The sequence below is a fragment of the Myotis myotis genome, unplaced genomic scaffold, assembly GCF_014108235.1.
Source record: "Myotis myotis isolate mMyoMyo1 unplaced genomic scaffold, mMyoMyo1.p scaffold_m19_p_12, whole genome shotgun sequence".
Taxonomy (NCBI): Eukaryota; Metazoa; Chordata; class Mammalia; order Chiroptera; family Vespertilionidae; genus Myotis; species Myotis myotis.
In genome coordinates, this window is record NW_023416316.1 from 2509034 (window position 1) to 2524832 (window position 15799).

Consider the following 15799-nt stretch of genomic DNA (forward strand, 5'->3'; position numbering starts at 1 on the left):
TCTTTTTGGAGACTTGCTTTCTTTTTATTTCTATTCATGTTTTCACAATTTCCTGCTCATCTTCATTCTTCATTCTCTAGTTTAAAATTGGACACTCAGGTAACTCTTTTTAACACACACTTCTTGAACTAACAATTCATTCAGGACGCACATTTATTGAGCCCTGTGTATCAAGCACTGTTCTAGGGGCTAAGATACAATACAGGGGGTAGAGGAGAGATGACAACTCATCCCTGTCCTCCAAGAGCACACCTGGAGGGAATGACGGGAAATAAGCAAAATGAGTAACAATCCAAAGTATGTCTTAATGCTGGAATAAAATTTCTAGACCCCTTCCTTTCACCATCAGTCCAGCCCATTCTCTGGATTGCTCCCGTACCTCTCTAGAGCTTAAAGCTATTCCTCATTCAGTTGTTAATGGGCTTAATCCAGTCTTGTAACTCCCTGAATCGCTTTCTTCACTTTTAGGTGGAGTCATAACTGCCAACTTTACAAGGTTATCAGGAGGATCAAATGAGATCTTGGTTTTCCACAAAGATTGAAATTATGCTTTATTAAAGTCAGTATAGAGGTCAGCTGTACTTAACCAAAACACTTATCCCAAATCTCCATTTCCTACTTTAACCATTTTCTAATTTTAGGTGAGCCCCAAGCCCAGGCTATATTTTTAGAGATTGACTATACTTTTTCACTCCGTGTATAACACTGTAGAATATTTTTGAGGACTTAAAACTAGAATCCAGAGCCCAGGTAATCCTGACAGTAGATCCACCAAGTTGCTAAAGGGCTTCAGTACCATTATAATTCATCTATCCAGTGGTCGGCAAACTGCGGCTCGCGAGTCACATGAGGCTCTCTGGCCCCTTGAGTGTGGCTCTTCCACAAAATACCGACTTCTGTGCATGGGCCACGAAGTTCAATCACACTGTACATGCGCGCCCGCACGTGGTATTTTGTGGAAGAGCCACATTCAAGGGGCCAAAGAGCCGCAGTTTGCCGACCACTGATCTATTCCATTCCGTTTATTCCATTTCCGCCTGCCGGAATAGTACATTTAACAAGGGCGCCCTCTAGTGGGCCACAGGAAATAACTACTAAACGGCGCTTTTAGCCTTCTGTTATTTCTACTTTGTAGGTACCACCCTTCAGCAGATACTGAATGAACAGCGTAGGTTGGCAGCTTGAGAGAGAGAATTGAGAAGGATAACTTTGAACAAACTTACATATGGCCCTGGTTAAAACCAAACCAAACCAGGGACTCGGGTTCCCTTCTTTTCTTATTGCCTTCTCTCAAGAGGCATATGGCCTGGCCTGTGTTCTCAAAAATTCTATAGGCTGTTGCAAATCTCAAAGTTGCAACAGCCTATAGAATATTCAGTTGTCTGCAAACTCCTCAAAACAACTGATACACTTGGAATGAAAAAGAATAAGATTTTTTAAAAAGCTATTGAGTATTATAAACGAGAAATATACCCTTTATGCCTGGCTGATGTGGCTCTGTGATTGTCGACCTATGAACCAGGAAGTAACTGTTCAATTCCCCATCAAGGCACTTGCCCAGACTGTGGGCTCAATCCCCAGTAGGGGGTGTGCAGGAGGCAGCCTATCAATGATTCTCTCTCATTATTGATGTTTCTATCTCCCCTATCCCTTCCTCTCTGAAAATAAAAAAATATTTTATTTTATTTTATTTTATATAATATATATAAAATATTTATATATCGGATCATATATATGTGTGTATGTGTGTGTGTGTGTATACACACACATATACACACCTCTTAATTCAAAAACAGCCAAATTGTATTTCAAAATTGTCAAAAATAGTATTCCATGTTACTACCATTGAAACTATCCGAGGTTTAAATTTTACTAGGTGAGCCAAGTAGAGTAGTTAGGGCCTCTGGCAGAATTTATATCTGCTATGCCCTCCTTCAACTGTACTCAGTTCTCAAGTATTACAAAAAACACAAGAACAGAAAGTGCCTTTAAACCATTTTTTTGACATCAGACAAACCAATGCACAGGAATTCTGGCATTTCTTAGTAACTCAGCATCTTGCCCTGGCCAGTGTGGCTCATTGGTGATCTCTGAAGCTGGGAGATCACCTCTCGATCAGTAAGGGAGACAGGCTGCTGGGGGATGCTGGACACCAACAGGTGGCAGGTTCCATGCCCAGTCAGGACACATACCCAGGTTGGGGCAAATGTGGGAGGCAACAGATCGACATTTCTCTCTCACATCAGTATTCTATCCCCCTTCCTCTCTAAAAATCAATTTTTAAAAAAAAAAGTTAATGCATTGCTACTTTAATTATATAGGAGGAACATCCAAAATATTCATTCTGTTATCGATAATTCAACTTCTTACAAATCACCCTCAATGGCAGGACAGAATAAGGCAGCCTGGTGTGGATGCACTTGAATCTATCACTAGAAGGAACATGCGAAGGGAAGATTCCAACCCAGCAAAAGGCTGCTTGGTTAAGTTTATTCTTCTGACTGCTGGGTTAACCTTACCAACTATATTCAATGTTGTACTTGTGCTGCAGAGGAAGTGGGAGCGGAAGCCAAAATAGACAATTTAGGGTCAAGGAGCCATTTTTGTCGTTGTTGCTGCTTTATTGATTTTAGAGAGAGGGATAGATAGAAACATTGATGAGAGAGGGAGACATCAATCGGCTGCCTCCTGCACGCCCCCTACTGAGGATCAAACCTGCAACCTGAACATGTGCCCTGACCAGGAAGCGAACCAGGGACCTCTTAGTTCATGGGTCGATACTCAACCACTGAGCCATACAGCCGAGCTATAAAGGCAATTTCTTGATGCATTGTGCTTTGTGAAGTGATGTTTAAGTAGAAAAGGAAAGAGTCTTCGTATTATTCCAGGTGGGAGTCCACTTGGAACACTGCGTACTTTTGAAGATGCAAAACCAGCCAAGTGCTGGGATGTGCAGACAGCCCAAGCGGCCAGCAGCGCAGTTCGCCTCTCCCAGGTTTGGCCTTCGAACAGAAGAAAGCAAGTCTGTGGTGGAGGCAGCCCAATGTAGGTCCATGATGAGTTTCGGAGCCACACACGGAACTACAACTCAGATTCTTCACTTCCAAGAGCTGCTCTGTCAGGCACAGTCCTGTCCTTCAGGCACTTCTGCCTAGCCCTCCTGTTCTAAAAGTCTCTGACGCGTTTCCATCACAATCTCTTCCATTATTTCTGGCTTTAAGATGTCTTTAATCTGAAAAAGAAAGGAAAAAGTATTTATTCAGAAAAGAAACCAATCAGCAGACCATCAAATCAGGCCAAATGCAGAAAGCAAGCATGGTTAACATAAGCCTTCTATCTTTCTTTCTATGTTTCATTTGCCAGAGGCTAAGTATTACAGGCCATGATCTGCTAGAAAACTCTCTGGGATACAGTTGACAAGAATAAGATAGGTTTCCAGCACTCACTAAAGAGAGAGCTGAAATCGGAATGGGCAAGATGAAGTCCAGGGGTTGCTGTCTTACCTTCATGCCCCAAACCCTTATACTGACACTAGACACTGAGACTATTACAAGTATCTTGGGGAAAGAGCTCCCAGACGCTCATTAAGGCTGTCCACCCGATCGGTTCATACTGCCGACACGGTAAAGGCATCTGGAGGATGTGCTTGCCATCACCGAGTAAACGCTGGAGCCAATGGATAAATATGCAATACCTGCTCCCAGGCCAGCGAGGAAAAGGGAAGCCCTGGGAGGAGTACCTGATGTGGAAGGGATGCCTCATAGCAATACAGGATGCTGGTATCATACAGCATCATCCTCTGAGTTACCAGCGAGACGATACAGTTCCGAAGCCGGGAGATCACCTCTCGATCGGTAAGGGAGACAGGCTGCCGGCGGATGCAAAGGGAAAGGGGAGGGAAATAGAAACAGGACCAAAATAAGTAAACGGTCACAGCAAACCATAGAAATTGTTTATAACTCAGTTATCACTCTGGGACTCCAAACCAATCAAATGGCTAACTCCAAGCAGGATTCACAAAAATGGCTCCTTGCCCTGCCCAGTGTGGCTCAGTTGGTTGGCATATCATCCCATACACCGAAAGGTCGCTGGTTCTATTCCTGCTAAAGGCAAGTACAGGAAGAACCTATCGATGTTTCTCTCTTTCTCTCTCTCCTTCTCCCTCCTCCGTCCCCCTCCCCTCCCTAAAATCACTTTTAAAGCATATCCTCAGGCAAGGATTTAAAAAAGGATGGCTTCTTCAGTGGCTCTTCATTCAGCGACTACCCTACCACTGTGCCATCTGTTGCGGACCTCATCTCTTCAGAAAGAGGGCAATACAATGTTCATGAAACACTTCACACTAACAGACTACAGCAATAATAGAGTTAAACACAGCAAGCCCCACCCCCCGCAGCAGCAGAAGGGAGACCAAGTGCCACTCCATCCCCGCGGCTACTGTGGTGTTCACGCACCTCCAGGTTTGCAACAAAGCCCCCTGCATCCTCTTCTTTGTGCTCAGGTGTAGGGTAGATCCAGATGAAGCCATTGTTACCCAGAATCACTGAGGCACCACAAGGCAAGTCATGGAAGTGAGTCTTCTGCCGCTTCACCAGGGAGGGGGAAACCTGGACCAATACACCCTGACCTAGCTAGAGAAATACATCACAGATCAGGCCACTGTGGATCATCAGTGAGGCGGAGGAAAAGCAGGTTCCAGAACGCATGTCCCAGTTACAGTGGAATCAGAGTCCTTCTTGTTAGTAGCTTGTGGCTGGTCACCCATCCGCACACACACAGTGATTATTCAGAGAACACTTCTAGGTGCACAGGTTGCTGACATATCCCGAGAGAAGGTGACTTTCAATATCCTTCTCTGCCACTGTCCTTTGCAATCACCACCACACTCTAAGCCAGGGCTGGGGCGCTGGCTGTTAGAGAAGCTGGAGCCAGTGAGGACCTGGCTCGAGTCTCTTGTAGGCCAAGGAGCCCTGTTCTGCTGCACCCTGACCCCGACCACCTATCTCGCCCACAAGATGTGTAACACTGGGCCTAGGGGACCGACCAAGGGCGCACATCCACCCCTGGTTCTGATAGGACAGCCCAAATCCCACACCCGGCTGAGGGAGGGTCAGCAGTACCCAGGCCCAAAAGGTCAGCGCATGCAGGGCAACCATTTCACCTCCTACTTGAAGGACATGAACGTGGTTGGCTGTAGCCACTCCATTAAGGGAAGGAAATGAAAAGGTTCATTCCGATAAAGCCAAGACACTAACAAGTTATAATTTGTTTTGGGAAGTAAGCTGTCATTTTAAAAAATAGCCTCAAATAATGTAACCTCATAGAAGCAAAGCAGTAAAACTTCATTTAGAGGCTCAAGTGAACAATCGTTCTTAGCGATAATATCCATTTTATTGATTAGACATTTGTCTGAGTTGGACTGTCCTGTTTCATCAGTCCGAGACTTCCCTTTGTTCCACGGCTGCCTCTCAGCCCTGGCCCAATGCAGAGCTGCAGCGCTGCAGCACCCAGGGGGAGGGAGCAGACAGCAGAGCCTCAGGGTCCTCGGTCATAGGGGCTCCTGCCAGAACAATCTCGTCAGTAAAAAAAGGGTAAGAATTGTCATCCACCACAACGCTACTGACCCATGGCTGTGTGAGGCAATCACTAGTGCGATGCCAGCCTGGGGCCCTAACTTCTGGGGTTCTTCAGGTCAGAATTCCAGAGAGCGCTGAGGATTCAGAAATGGACCTGAAGTCTTGGTCGGCAAACAGGACCAGCAAGGGCCCAACTTACCTTTCCATATTTCAGGCTCCTCGTGTGCAGGGAAACAGCTCCGTCAGAGAACACTGCCTGCACCTCAGCCTGGCCAGGGTGATGAAGGAACACACATTCTTCATGCCATCTGCATCCCGTGTCTATGGTCCCCCCCGTCCCCATCCTTTCCTCCCACCCAACAGTCCCGCGTGGCAGTCCTGGGCCGGGAGGACATCGCTGTGACCCAACCTCTCCCTCTTCCTTGTCATGAGTATCTTGCTATGAACAACTTTTCCTACTCCCTGGGATAAAAGCTAATGTCATTAAGAAAATGTGAGTAAGCTTAAAGCACAGGCCACCATTAGCTACAAGACCCAAAGTAGTGACTTAGCCGCCCAGATGTGAACAGGAGCTGCAGAGCCCGCCTGCGTGAATACTGGAGCAGGGCTGCGGCAGAGCCCCTGACACTCCATCTGGGACTCAGATGTGTCTCCTGTGGGAAACACAGTTTAAGCCCCACTTCCCAGCCCCACAGAAGCATAGAGGCTGCGGTGCACGGTGCAGGATACACTGATGAGGTCCCCTTCCTGCAAGAAACCTCTCATGGCCAGCTCATCCTCTGCCGATCTTCTCCTCTGAAACACACACAGGCAGGACGTTACTAAGTCAGCTCCTACAGAAGGGCCTCTCGGCCTCTCTGCTTCCTTTTCCTCACTCGCTTCGAGATCTCGGAAAGCAGTCACAGCACCCAAACACCCGTGTAGGTCACCCGTGCCCCTCGAGGAGACGAGAGCGACAACCACTTACAACCTTCCACGGCTCTTCTCCTTCTCCCTCCTCTGAAAGTATTCAAGCTCCGGACATGATATTCAGAACCCTCCGAATACAGCCCAGCCTCCTTTCCCAGTGACCTGCCCGGGCAGCCCTGCCCGCTCCAGCAGGACCCGACCGCCTCCAGCCTGTGTCTGTGCTCACACATTCCCCTTCCTCTCAGATATCCTGAGTTCATCCTGAAATTCTACCCATCCTTCAAGGACCCACTCTAGTGCCCACTTTCCTACGAGTTTCCTTCACTGAAATCAATCCTCTTTCTGTACAACCCCACACTTGTTTGTGCTTCGGCTGCCAGTATTTGGATGTCATCGCGCACCCCTGGTGGTCTGTAAGCTTTCAGGACTCAATCATGCCTCCTTTGTCCTGCACTCTCCACAGAACCCAGCACAGGGAGGAGGTAAAGGGAAACCATGGCATTTTACAAAAGGCTGCAGTTGCCTGGAGTAACCCAATGCCACCCAATTCCTGGAATCAAATCTAAATGCAAAACACACTTTTCAAGGAACACTTCTGTGCAAAGCTGATGTTCCCAGAAGGAAAACGGTTAGCACCGAGCCTGAGAGCTGCCTTTTCCAACTCTCTTTTGGGGTTCCTCCCCATGGACACTCTGGATCCTACTACACCCCAACTGCTGCCTATGTGGGGAGGCCTGGACCAAGTGAAAAGCCTGCGTGTACATCGGGCAGCAAACTTCACAGCAGACCAGGGGTCCTCAAACTTTTTAAACGGGGGGCCAGTTCACTGTCCCTCAGACCGTTGGAGGGCCGGACTATAGTTTAAAAAAAAAATTATGAACAAATTCCTATGCACACTGCACATATCTTATTTTGAAGTAAAAAACCAAAACGGGAACAAATACAATATTTGTATTTGCATGTGGCCCGCGGGCCGTAGTTTGAGGACCCCTGCAGCAGACCAACAGGAGTAAATGGGGCCACCTCGAGGTAAAGCAGAGTCCGCTGGTGGAGCAAAAGACCAGCGCTCCCGGCAGCAAAGTACCCGGCCCAGCTGCGGCCCCTCACCAGCTCTCCTCCTGGAAGGTTCATGGATGACAGAAGCAAGACTGAATCCAGCCTGGAGTTCGTCTCCACCTTCCACCTCTTCTGTTGAACCTAGAAACAGAAAGAAATTCCACACCTGAACACATACTCCAGGGACAAGACCTCACAACATGAGTGACCAATAATCCCCCAAATAACAAGCCAACTGTTTACATCTCAGGTCACAAGCAAGAGCCAAACACAGTGACTGCTTCGTTCACGTAACTGCACCCAGAATGCCTGTCCCGCTCATTAAGTCACCAGGTTGCTTTTACGATGTAAAGACCAAGATGACAGCGACTTTACCTCTGTGATCCTCCCCACTACGATGTCACCCACTTCACCATTGTATCTGAAAGATAAAGCAAATGGTGATCCATCAGTGGACTTGAGTACAAAACCAGGCACTACTTGAGATTTCAGTTAGACAGGAGGAGGGCCTTGAGTCGGTACCACATTTGATGACTTCAAACAACTATGCTGTTGGGACTTATTCCCGGGCACTGATCACTTCCAACATTCCTACGAGTACACAGTCTTCGTTAACTGTTCTCAAGCAAACATTTACTACAAGCAGTTCATGAAGCCTGAACCTCTATTTTGTCAACTACATGACAATGATAATGGGATATTTTATCATGGAATACCTTCCGGTGGGCTACAGAACACAGGTGGGTTCTGCATCAGCCAAGGGAGGACAGAGGAGAGTGAGACCGCACACCCCCCAAACCCGTCTACCCACTGTCTCCCCCACCCACTGGCTGCTCGTCCCGGCCCCTTTGCTAGCTCTTCACTCCAATCCCAGTGACATGCTGAAGGCTCCGTCCCTGGGCCTTCTCTTTCCAGCCCACACTCACCTCTTTGTGAGCTCATCCAACCTAAAGGCACGGGACTGTACCATTCCCCTGAATTCCAGACTCCCCAGCACCTCTAATAGGCATTTTCAAATGTAACAGACCTAAAACAAAGCTTCCCAGCAGTCACCCTCCTCCATGACAAACTGATCCCCTCCCAGTGTCACCATCTCAGTAAATGACAACTCATCCTCCAGCTGCTCAAGCCAAAAACCTTAGGATCTTAAGAGGAGTTCTTGAAAGATAGAAATCTCAATATCAGTGTCTCTGTCTCTCTCGGACAAGTCCAGCAAATCCTGGCTCTACCTTCAAAATACACACAGAAAATAAAGGGCATCCCACTTGGAAAGGAAGAAGTAAAGCTATCTTGACTCACAGACATGGTCTCATATTTAAAAGACAACAACACTGAAAAATAAAATATCCAGCACCCTTTCATGATAAAAACACCCAGGACACAAAATACATACAGAATTAATCACTCTCCACTTCTACTGCTACCACCTTAGTCCAAGCCACCATCACTTCAGCTGGTAAGCCCCATCTATCTCTGCAAGCCTGTCCCTGTCCCCCTTCAATCTCCCCACAGCAGCCAGAGTGATTTCATCAAAACAGAAGTCAGATCATGTCCTTCTTCTGCTCCACCCCCTCCAGGGGCTTCCGGGATTACACAAGTGAAGTCAAAATGCTTTTCAGGGCTGCAGGGCAGGCCAACCACCAGGTCAGCTCCTACTCTCTCTTGCTCACTGTTCCAACCCCAGTGGTCTCCCTTCTGGGCGGGGCTGGCCTACACTGAGCCCTGGGCTGAGTACTTTACATGCGCCTTTTCAATGGGCTCTAATAAAAACCATAGGAGCGCCCTGGCTGGTTTAGCTCAGTGGATAGAGCGTCAGCCTGTAGACTGAAGGGTCCCGGGTTTGATTCCAGCCAAGGGCACACGCCTGAGTTGCAGGCTCGATCCCCAGTAGGGGGTGTGCAGGAGGCAGCCGATCAATGATTCCCTCATCACTGATGTTTCTCTCTCCCCCTTTCCCTTCCTCTCTGAAATCAATAAAAATACATTAAAAAAAAACCCACAAAAAAAACGCAGGCGCTAGGTTGTGATAGTACCCTCCTTTTACAGAGGAGGTAGCAAAGGTTTGGAAAGGCCAGGCAACGTGGGGGAATCTTCGAAGCCCGCACTTTCCTAGCCACCTATGCACGTTCCAAATCGCAGACCCCCAGCCAGGGCAGCCAGGGGGGGGGTGGGGGGGCAGAAAAGGCCTGGCTGTGCAAGGTGGGCGCCACAAGACAGAGAATACACACCTTTTGTTCTCACCTGGTTTTCAAAGCTTTCACACAGATCAGCTTGTTTACTCTTTCCACAGAACCAGCCACAGATGCAATCAGTTTCTCTTCCCCCATGTAAGTCCCATGGCCCCTGTTGCAAGAAGAAGACACCAAGGACACCAGGGTAACACCTGAGACGTGCTCTCCCGTCAGGAACAATGTATTCCCCCAACTAACAGGCTCCTCCCCGCTCCGAGCCTGGCTTTTGTGCGATTGCTCTCTCTGCCTAGCACACTTCCTCCTCTAGAGAGCTACGTGGACATGCCCCTCACCTCACTCAGGTCCACACACACGGCACTTTTTCCATCAGGCCTCGCTGACTGCCCCAGTTAAAACCGTCACCTACCCCACGGCTACCACCCCACCATATTCCCAACCACACGCCACTTCGTCTGCTCAACTTTTCATTTTTCCCCCACTGGATTCACCACCAAACATCCTGAATAACTTGTTTGTTGTGCTTATTGTTTATCATGTCTCTCCCGGTTAGAATATAAACTCCACCAGATTTCTCAGGATCCAATAAGCTCAAACTAAAAGGTGAATGGGCAATTCTGTAAATGCTGTACCCTTCTTAGATGTACCGGTGCACTTCTCCCCAGAAAATAAAAGGGGAAACACCACTAGTGTTTATCTGTGATGGTGGTATCATGGTGGGCTTTGCTTCTTTACATAAGGATCTTATTAAATCCTCGTTACCCTATCAAATAGTTACTGTTATCGGCACTATTTTCCAGATGAGGAAACCGACTTTGGAGAGGAAGTACAATTCACGAGGTGGCAGGACTGGAACCCACACTGTCGGACTCAAGGGCCTGCCCTCTTAACGACGACATACTGCACTGCGCTCCGCTTCGAAGGGGTACACTTGGGTGCGTGTAGCACAATACACGTGTTTGCCCTCAGCCCCAACAAGTGCTGATTCCGAAATGGTGCACCTGGGTAGGAGATGACGCCAAATCAGGAGTCCGCTGTCCCCACTAAGGGACCCTGCTCCGAACCCTCCCCGTTTTCCAGGTCTCCGGCGAGGAAGGCTCAGAAAATTGGGCCTCAGGCCGAGGAACCAAGACCCATGGCCAGCAGAGGACGGGAGAGAAGGGCTCCAAGGGTCTGGGACAAACGCACACGGGGACACACAGGATGCGGGGAGCAGCAGCCCAAGGCCTTGTAAAGCGGGCATGCTCGTGAGATGCGCTCGGGGTCCCGCTTCCTCACCGGGGACAGGGGCCCAGGTTGTGGCCAGCGGGCCACGTGCAGAGCCCAGCAACCGCCCTTCGTGGCCCCGAGCCCCCAGGTCCCCACGCACCGCATGAAGCCCGTGTCCGTGGTGATGGTGTCCCCCGGCACCACCAGATGTTTCTTAGTCTCGCGGCCTAGGCTCTCGCTAAGAGGCTTGCGAGGGACCGGGAGCCTCATCTCCATCGCCATCTTGGCGCCAATGAATTGCGCAGGCGCGACCGGGCCGAGAGCCACGAGATCTCGTTCCGCAATTCCCGGCCGACTCTCGGGGAGGGGGCGGGGCCTAGGAGCAGCAGCCAATGGGAACTCGTGCTCTGGCGTCCATGATCACTATTGGCAACAGTTAGGCTCACATTAAGGGAAGGAGGGAGCAGCATCGCCATTTTTACTACGGGAAGCCTGCACCTGGGTAATAAAAGCTCATGTACGGTGTTGGACTTCTTGCCAAAACTGCCTCGCAGTCATCGTCCAGTTTATGGTTTTCCAGGGTCAGAGATAATTGAGAAATGGCCCTCTGAGTTTCCTTCCAGCTCATTGTGTGAATGAGCGCAGGAGGACCACACTATGGACGGAAAGAAGAGCCCGCTTTCGTGCTGCTCCTACTAGTAGTGCCGCCAGAATTCCACATCACAGCCGCCCCGTGGGGCTGGCTCAGCACCCACCATCATCTACACCCCCGAACGGTGCTCTGGGCGCCGCTTCGTTCTTTCATGGCGACTTTTGAATGAGCTGATTTACTCTAACACTTCTTTTGTAAAAACAAGAAACTGAGAAAACATTCAAACCTTGCAAGGCAGGTACATTTGGTAGGCAAGTGGGCACATAATACGAAGATCTTCGCTTATATTTCCTCAGACCTGAATTGAGTGCTCTCTGTGTTCTAAGGATTCAGTGGTGGAGAGAGAGATGTGTGTGTGGCTCTCTCTTCATGTCCTGTTTAACAGGAGCACTTCCCCCTCCCTTCTCCCGACCCTCTACCCTTCCCCTCACCCTTGCCCTGCGGGGTTTATAGCATTCACACCAAACCTCAGGGAATTGGAGATGATCATTCTTCAGGCACATGGACCCTAAAGAGGATTGAATGAAATAAGTTGCATCAGTCCTGTGCACTGTGTTCACAATATCAGGCTTGCTGCCTCCTGAAGACCCACAGACTAATTGTTTGCTAAATCTCCAAAGAGACAGCATTTCTTTCACCTAAGCAAAGCTCATGCTGCGAGTGTGAGAAGGGTCCATCTGTTGAGTCCAGCCTCGACCATAAGAGGGCGGTAGTGTCCTTTGAACCGGGCTAGGGAGGTAGGCCTGGGAGTTCCAGTTGACCAAGGAAGGGGTATAGTCTTCACATTATTCAGTTTCATCCTCGGAGGGATAGACATAACCTTAATCCCTCCCATTCTCACAGCACTCACATTTACAGAGCCTGACACGATGGCATTATGGATACTGTTCAGTCTGTTTTGGCAGCTATAACAAAATACCCTCAGCTGAGTGGCTTATAAACAACAGAAATTTACTCCTGACAGTTTGGGAGTTTGAGAAGTCCAAGATCAAGACATTGGCAGATTGGGTATCTGGTGAGGGTTCCCTTCCTGGTTCATAGATAGCTGTCTTTTCACTGTGTCCTCACTTGGCTTGAGGAGTGAGGGAAGGCTCTGGGGTCTCTGTTATAGACACTAATGGAATTCATGAGGGCTCTTTCCACCTTTTCCTCTTGCTCCTCCGCCTCCTACTTGACCGCACTGCTTCCCCGTGTGGCCCTGTGTGCTATGCCCTGCCTCCAGATTCTAGGGAATTGTGAGTATAGCAAATTTTTCATGACCAGATTCCTGCCGGCTCATCCTTGTACCTCCAGCAGGGGGAAATGTCTGCAGCTGACTTATTATATGCATTTAGACTGCAATTACAGCCTACTGACACCAGGTGGGTTCTGGTCCCTGTGATCTGTAGGGTGGGGGTGGGGGAGAGTGCTTAATGCTACGTCACCCATTTGGTTAGATGCCTGGGTGGGGGCTGCAGTGGGAGGATGGTAATGCCAGGGGCCACCAGAGGCATCAGAAGCCTAGGGGTGAGGTATAAAAGCAAAGGCAAGGTTTGTGATGGGAGCGGGAGGAGGAGAACCAAGGGTGACTTCCCCCACGGGCCCCCTGGAAGGAAACCCCAGATGGGATATGCAAATGAATACATTAAATGTACATTTCTGCCCATGCCTCCGCCTGCTAGGGCGCAGTCCCCCAAAGTACGGGGATCTTTGGGAGTACACACCTGAAGCTCCAAAGGGGGGTGTCCTGTGTGAGCCAGTGTGCATTCAGCGTCTACAGTTGTGTGTGTATATGTGCGCACGCGTGTGGCTAGATGAGGATGCCAGTAGCCTGAAAGGGTGACACCCTCACGGCTGGCGTGTGCTGGAACACAGGTGTGAACTCACTGCCCGGCGTCATACGCCCCTGGAGGGAGGAGCCAAGGCCTGGCCCTGCATCGATGGCCCCTCTCCTCTTTGGTCCTCTTCAAGGAAGCTCTGAAGTGGGTGTCTGAGCATTTGGGAATTCTATGCTTTGGGAGGGCACTTGGTGTCCATCTTGGTCTCCCCCCACTGGCTGCTTGAATTCCTTCAAGTTGTCCATGAACATGGGGGGGGGGGGAGGATGGAGGGAAAGTAAGTAAAAATTTTGGGGAAGTGACAAAGTGGGACCTTATATTTGAGAGTCAGCTGGAAAGTGGGAGTCAGCACAGCTCCTCCTGAGGTGTCCTAGAATCTGGAGGCAGGCTGCTTTGCCTGTGGGAGTTGACACCCCATTTGCGACAGGAAGATTTTTCCTTATAGATGGCACAATGGACAACTCCTCCCACCCCCTCTCCAGCTTCCAGGCACTCTCCATATTTCCTTTTCATGTAGACAAAAGTGTCAGCCCATTCAGATGCTAAGTGATAAATGCTCCAAGTAATTTTTATTTTAGAATACAAGAGAGGTACAAATGTATTTACAGTTATACATATACAATCAAATAATATATACCACAGTTTTTGTAAATATCATTTTAGGTAAATATTTACAAAGTTAAAGTGACCGTTTTCTGGAAGTAGAACACAGTTTCTTGAAAACTCTATACATTTTATACTTTTCATTAATATTATTATAGTTTCTTTATCTTACAAAACGCCCTACGGAAATACTGGTAAATGCCTGGAAGGTGGGAGAGATGACACCAGAGGGCGCTCAGGGCCGAACTCGGGGAAACGGGAAAGAGCAAGGGAGAGCGTGGGCAGCAGGGTGGACCCCCACCCCACGCACACCCCCACTCCGCACAGACGGCCAGTCTGTCCCTCCTCCTGCTGGAGTGTGGCGAGGACGGGCAGGAAAACTTCCCTTTCCCAACCATGATGTCAGAGCTGAAGGGGAGGGGGCCTCAGCCCAATTCTCTCATTTTATAAATGGAGGAAGGGGAAACTGAGGCCCAAAGAGGGGCAGAGTCTTTCCAGGGTCCCACAGTGGATTTCCGTTTGCCTGCACCCTCCGCATTGCAAAGTACTAGTGCCTCATCCATCCTCTGGGAGCCGCGTAGGGGTTGGAGAAGGAAGGTGGCCTAAAAGTGACCCGCCCCCCGCAAGGGCAGTGCGGGTCTCTGTGGGCCTCCTCTGGCTGCCACGCTCTCAAGTGACTGCGGACACTGAGGACAACAGCCCCAAGAGGCAGGATGGGGAGACAGGTGGGCGAGCGCCAGCTACACTGGGACAGGGGGGCGCTCTCCTTCCATTGCCAGCACACCGTTCTCGGTGGGGAAGTTGGAGGTCCCTTCCCTGCTTGGGGCCCTCGGAGACCTGCAGTCCCTTCTCCTGCCACCCACGAGGGGGATGCCAGCTTGGACGCCCGGCTCGACAGGAGGAGGGACACTGGGGAGTTAGGGCTTGGGGACCACCCACCCCAACAGGAGGCGGCCGAGCAGCTGCAACCAATGGGCGGCCCCGGGAAAGGAACGTCGTCCCCAGGGTCCTCATCTGAAAAACGGGCGAAAAGTGTACGCCCGGGGCTCACTGTTGGCGCGCACCGACACTGCGGGGTCCCCGGCCGCTTCCGGCCCGGAGATTCAGTCCGAAGGGCCCGCAGCCGGCGCGGGGGCGCTGCAGGCGGGAAGGCGGGGGCGGGCACCACGGCCGGCAGGTGGGGCGCGGGCGGCGCTCACAGCACCATGGCCGGCAGGTGGGGGCGCGGGCGGCGCTCACAGCACCATGGCCGGCAGGTGGGGGCGCGGGCGGCGCTCACAGCACCATGGCCGGCAGGGGGGGGCGCGGGCGGCGCTCATTGCACCATGGCCGGCAGGTGGGGGCGCGGGCGGGGGCGGGCGGGTGCGGGCGGCGCTCACAGCACCATGGCCGGCAGGTGGGGGCGCGGGCGGCGCTCACAGCACCATGGCCGGCAGGTGGGGGCGCGGGCGGCGCTCACAGCACCATGGCCGGCAGGTGGGGGCGCGGGCGGGGGCGGGCGGGTGCGGGCGGCGCTCACAGCACCATGGCCGGCAGGTGGGGGCGCGGGCGGGCGCGGGCGGCGCTCACAGCACCATGGCCGGCAGGTGGGGGCGCGGGGGGGGGGCGGGCGGGCGCGGGCGGCGCTCACAGCACCATGGCCGGCAGGTGGTGCGCGGCGGCGGCGAGCGCGGGCGCGGGCGGGGTGCGGGCGGGCGCGGGCGGCGCTCACAGCACCATGGCCGGCAGGTGGTGCGCGGCGGCGGCGAGCGCGGGCGCGGGCGGGGTGCGGGCGGGCGCGGGCGGCGC

General features: G+C 51.2%; 1 protein-coding gene across 2 annotated transcripts; it reads right to left on the minus strand.

Moving 5' to 3' along the window:
- Positions 1 to 2582: 2582 nt before the first annotated feature.
- EXOSC2 (exosome component 2) lies at positions 2583 to 11241 on the minus strand. 2 transcript variants are annotated; one of them, XM_036329336.1, is made up of 10 exons: positions 11100 to 11237; positions 10545 to 10731; positions 9783 to 9884; positions 7917 to 7962; positions 7593 to 7682; positions 6306 to 6371; positions 5776 to 5844; positions 4455 to 4631; positions 3740 to 3868; positions 2583 to 3232 (listed from the first exon to the last, which is right to left on the minus strand). In XM_036329336.1, the coding sequence occupies exons 3-10, from the start codon at positions 9866 to 9868 to the stop codon at positions 3152 to 3154; spliced, it is 744 nt and encodes a 247-aa protein (XP_036185229.1). In that variant the 5' UTR covers positions 9869 to 9884; positions 10545 to 10731; positions 11100 to 11237; the 3' UTR covers positions 2583 to 3151. The 2 variants fall into 2 exon arrangements, with proteins under 2 accessions (XP_036185229.1, XP_036185228.1); XM_036329335.1 differs by lacking the exon at positions 10545 to 10731 and having other exon boundaries at positions 11100 to 11241.
- Between the last annotated feature and the right edge of the window lie 4558 nt (positions 11242 to 15799).

Excerpts from the sequence above, each read along its gene's own strand:
- EXOSC2 (XM_036329335.1), bottom strand. The coding sequence starts at position 11,221 with ATGGCGATGGAGATGAGGCTCCCGGTCCCTCGCAAGCCTCTTAGCGAG. Across the intron at positions 9,885-11,099 it reads ACGGACACGGGCTTCATGCG|GGGCCATGGGACTTACATGG; the intron begins GTGCGTGGGGAC and ends TTCTTGCAACAG. Across the intron at positions 7,963-9,782 it reads GTGAAAGCTTTGAAAACCAG|ATACAATGGTGAAGTGGGTG; the intron begins GTGAGAACAAAA and ends TTTATCTTTCAG.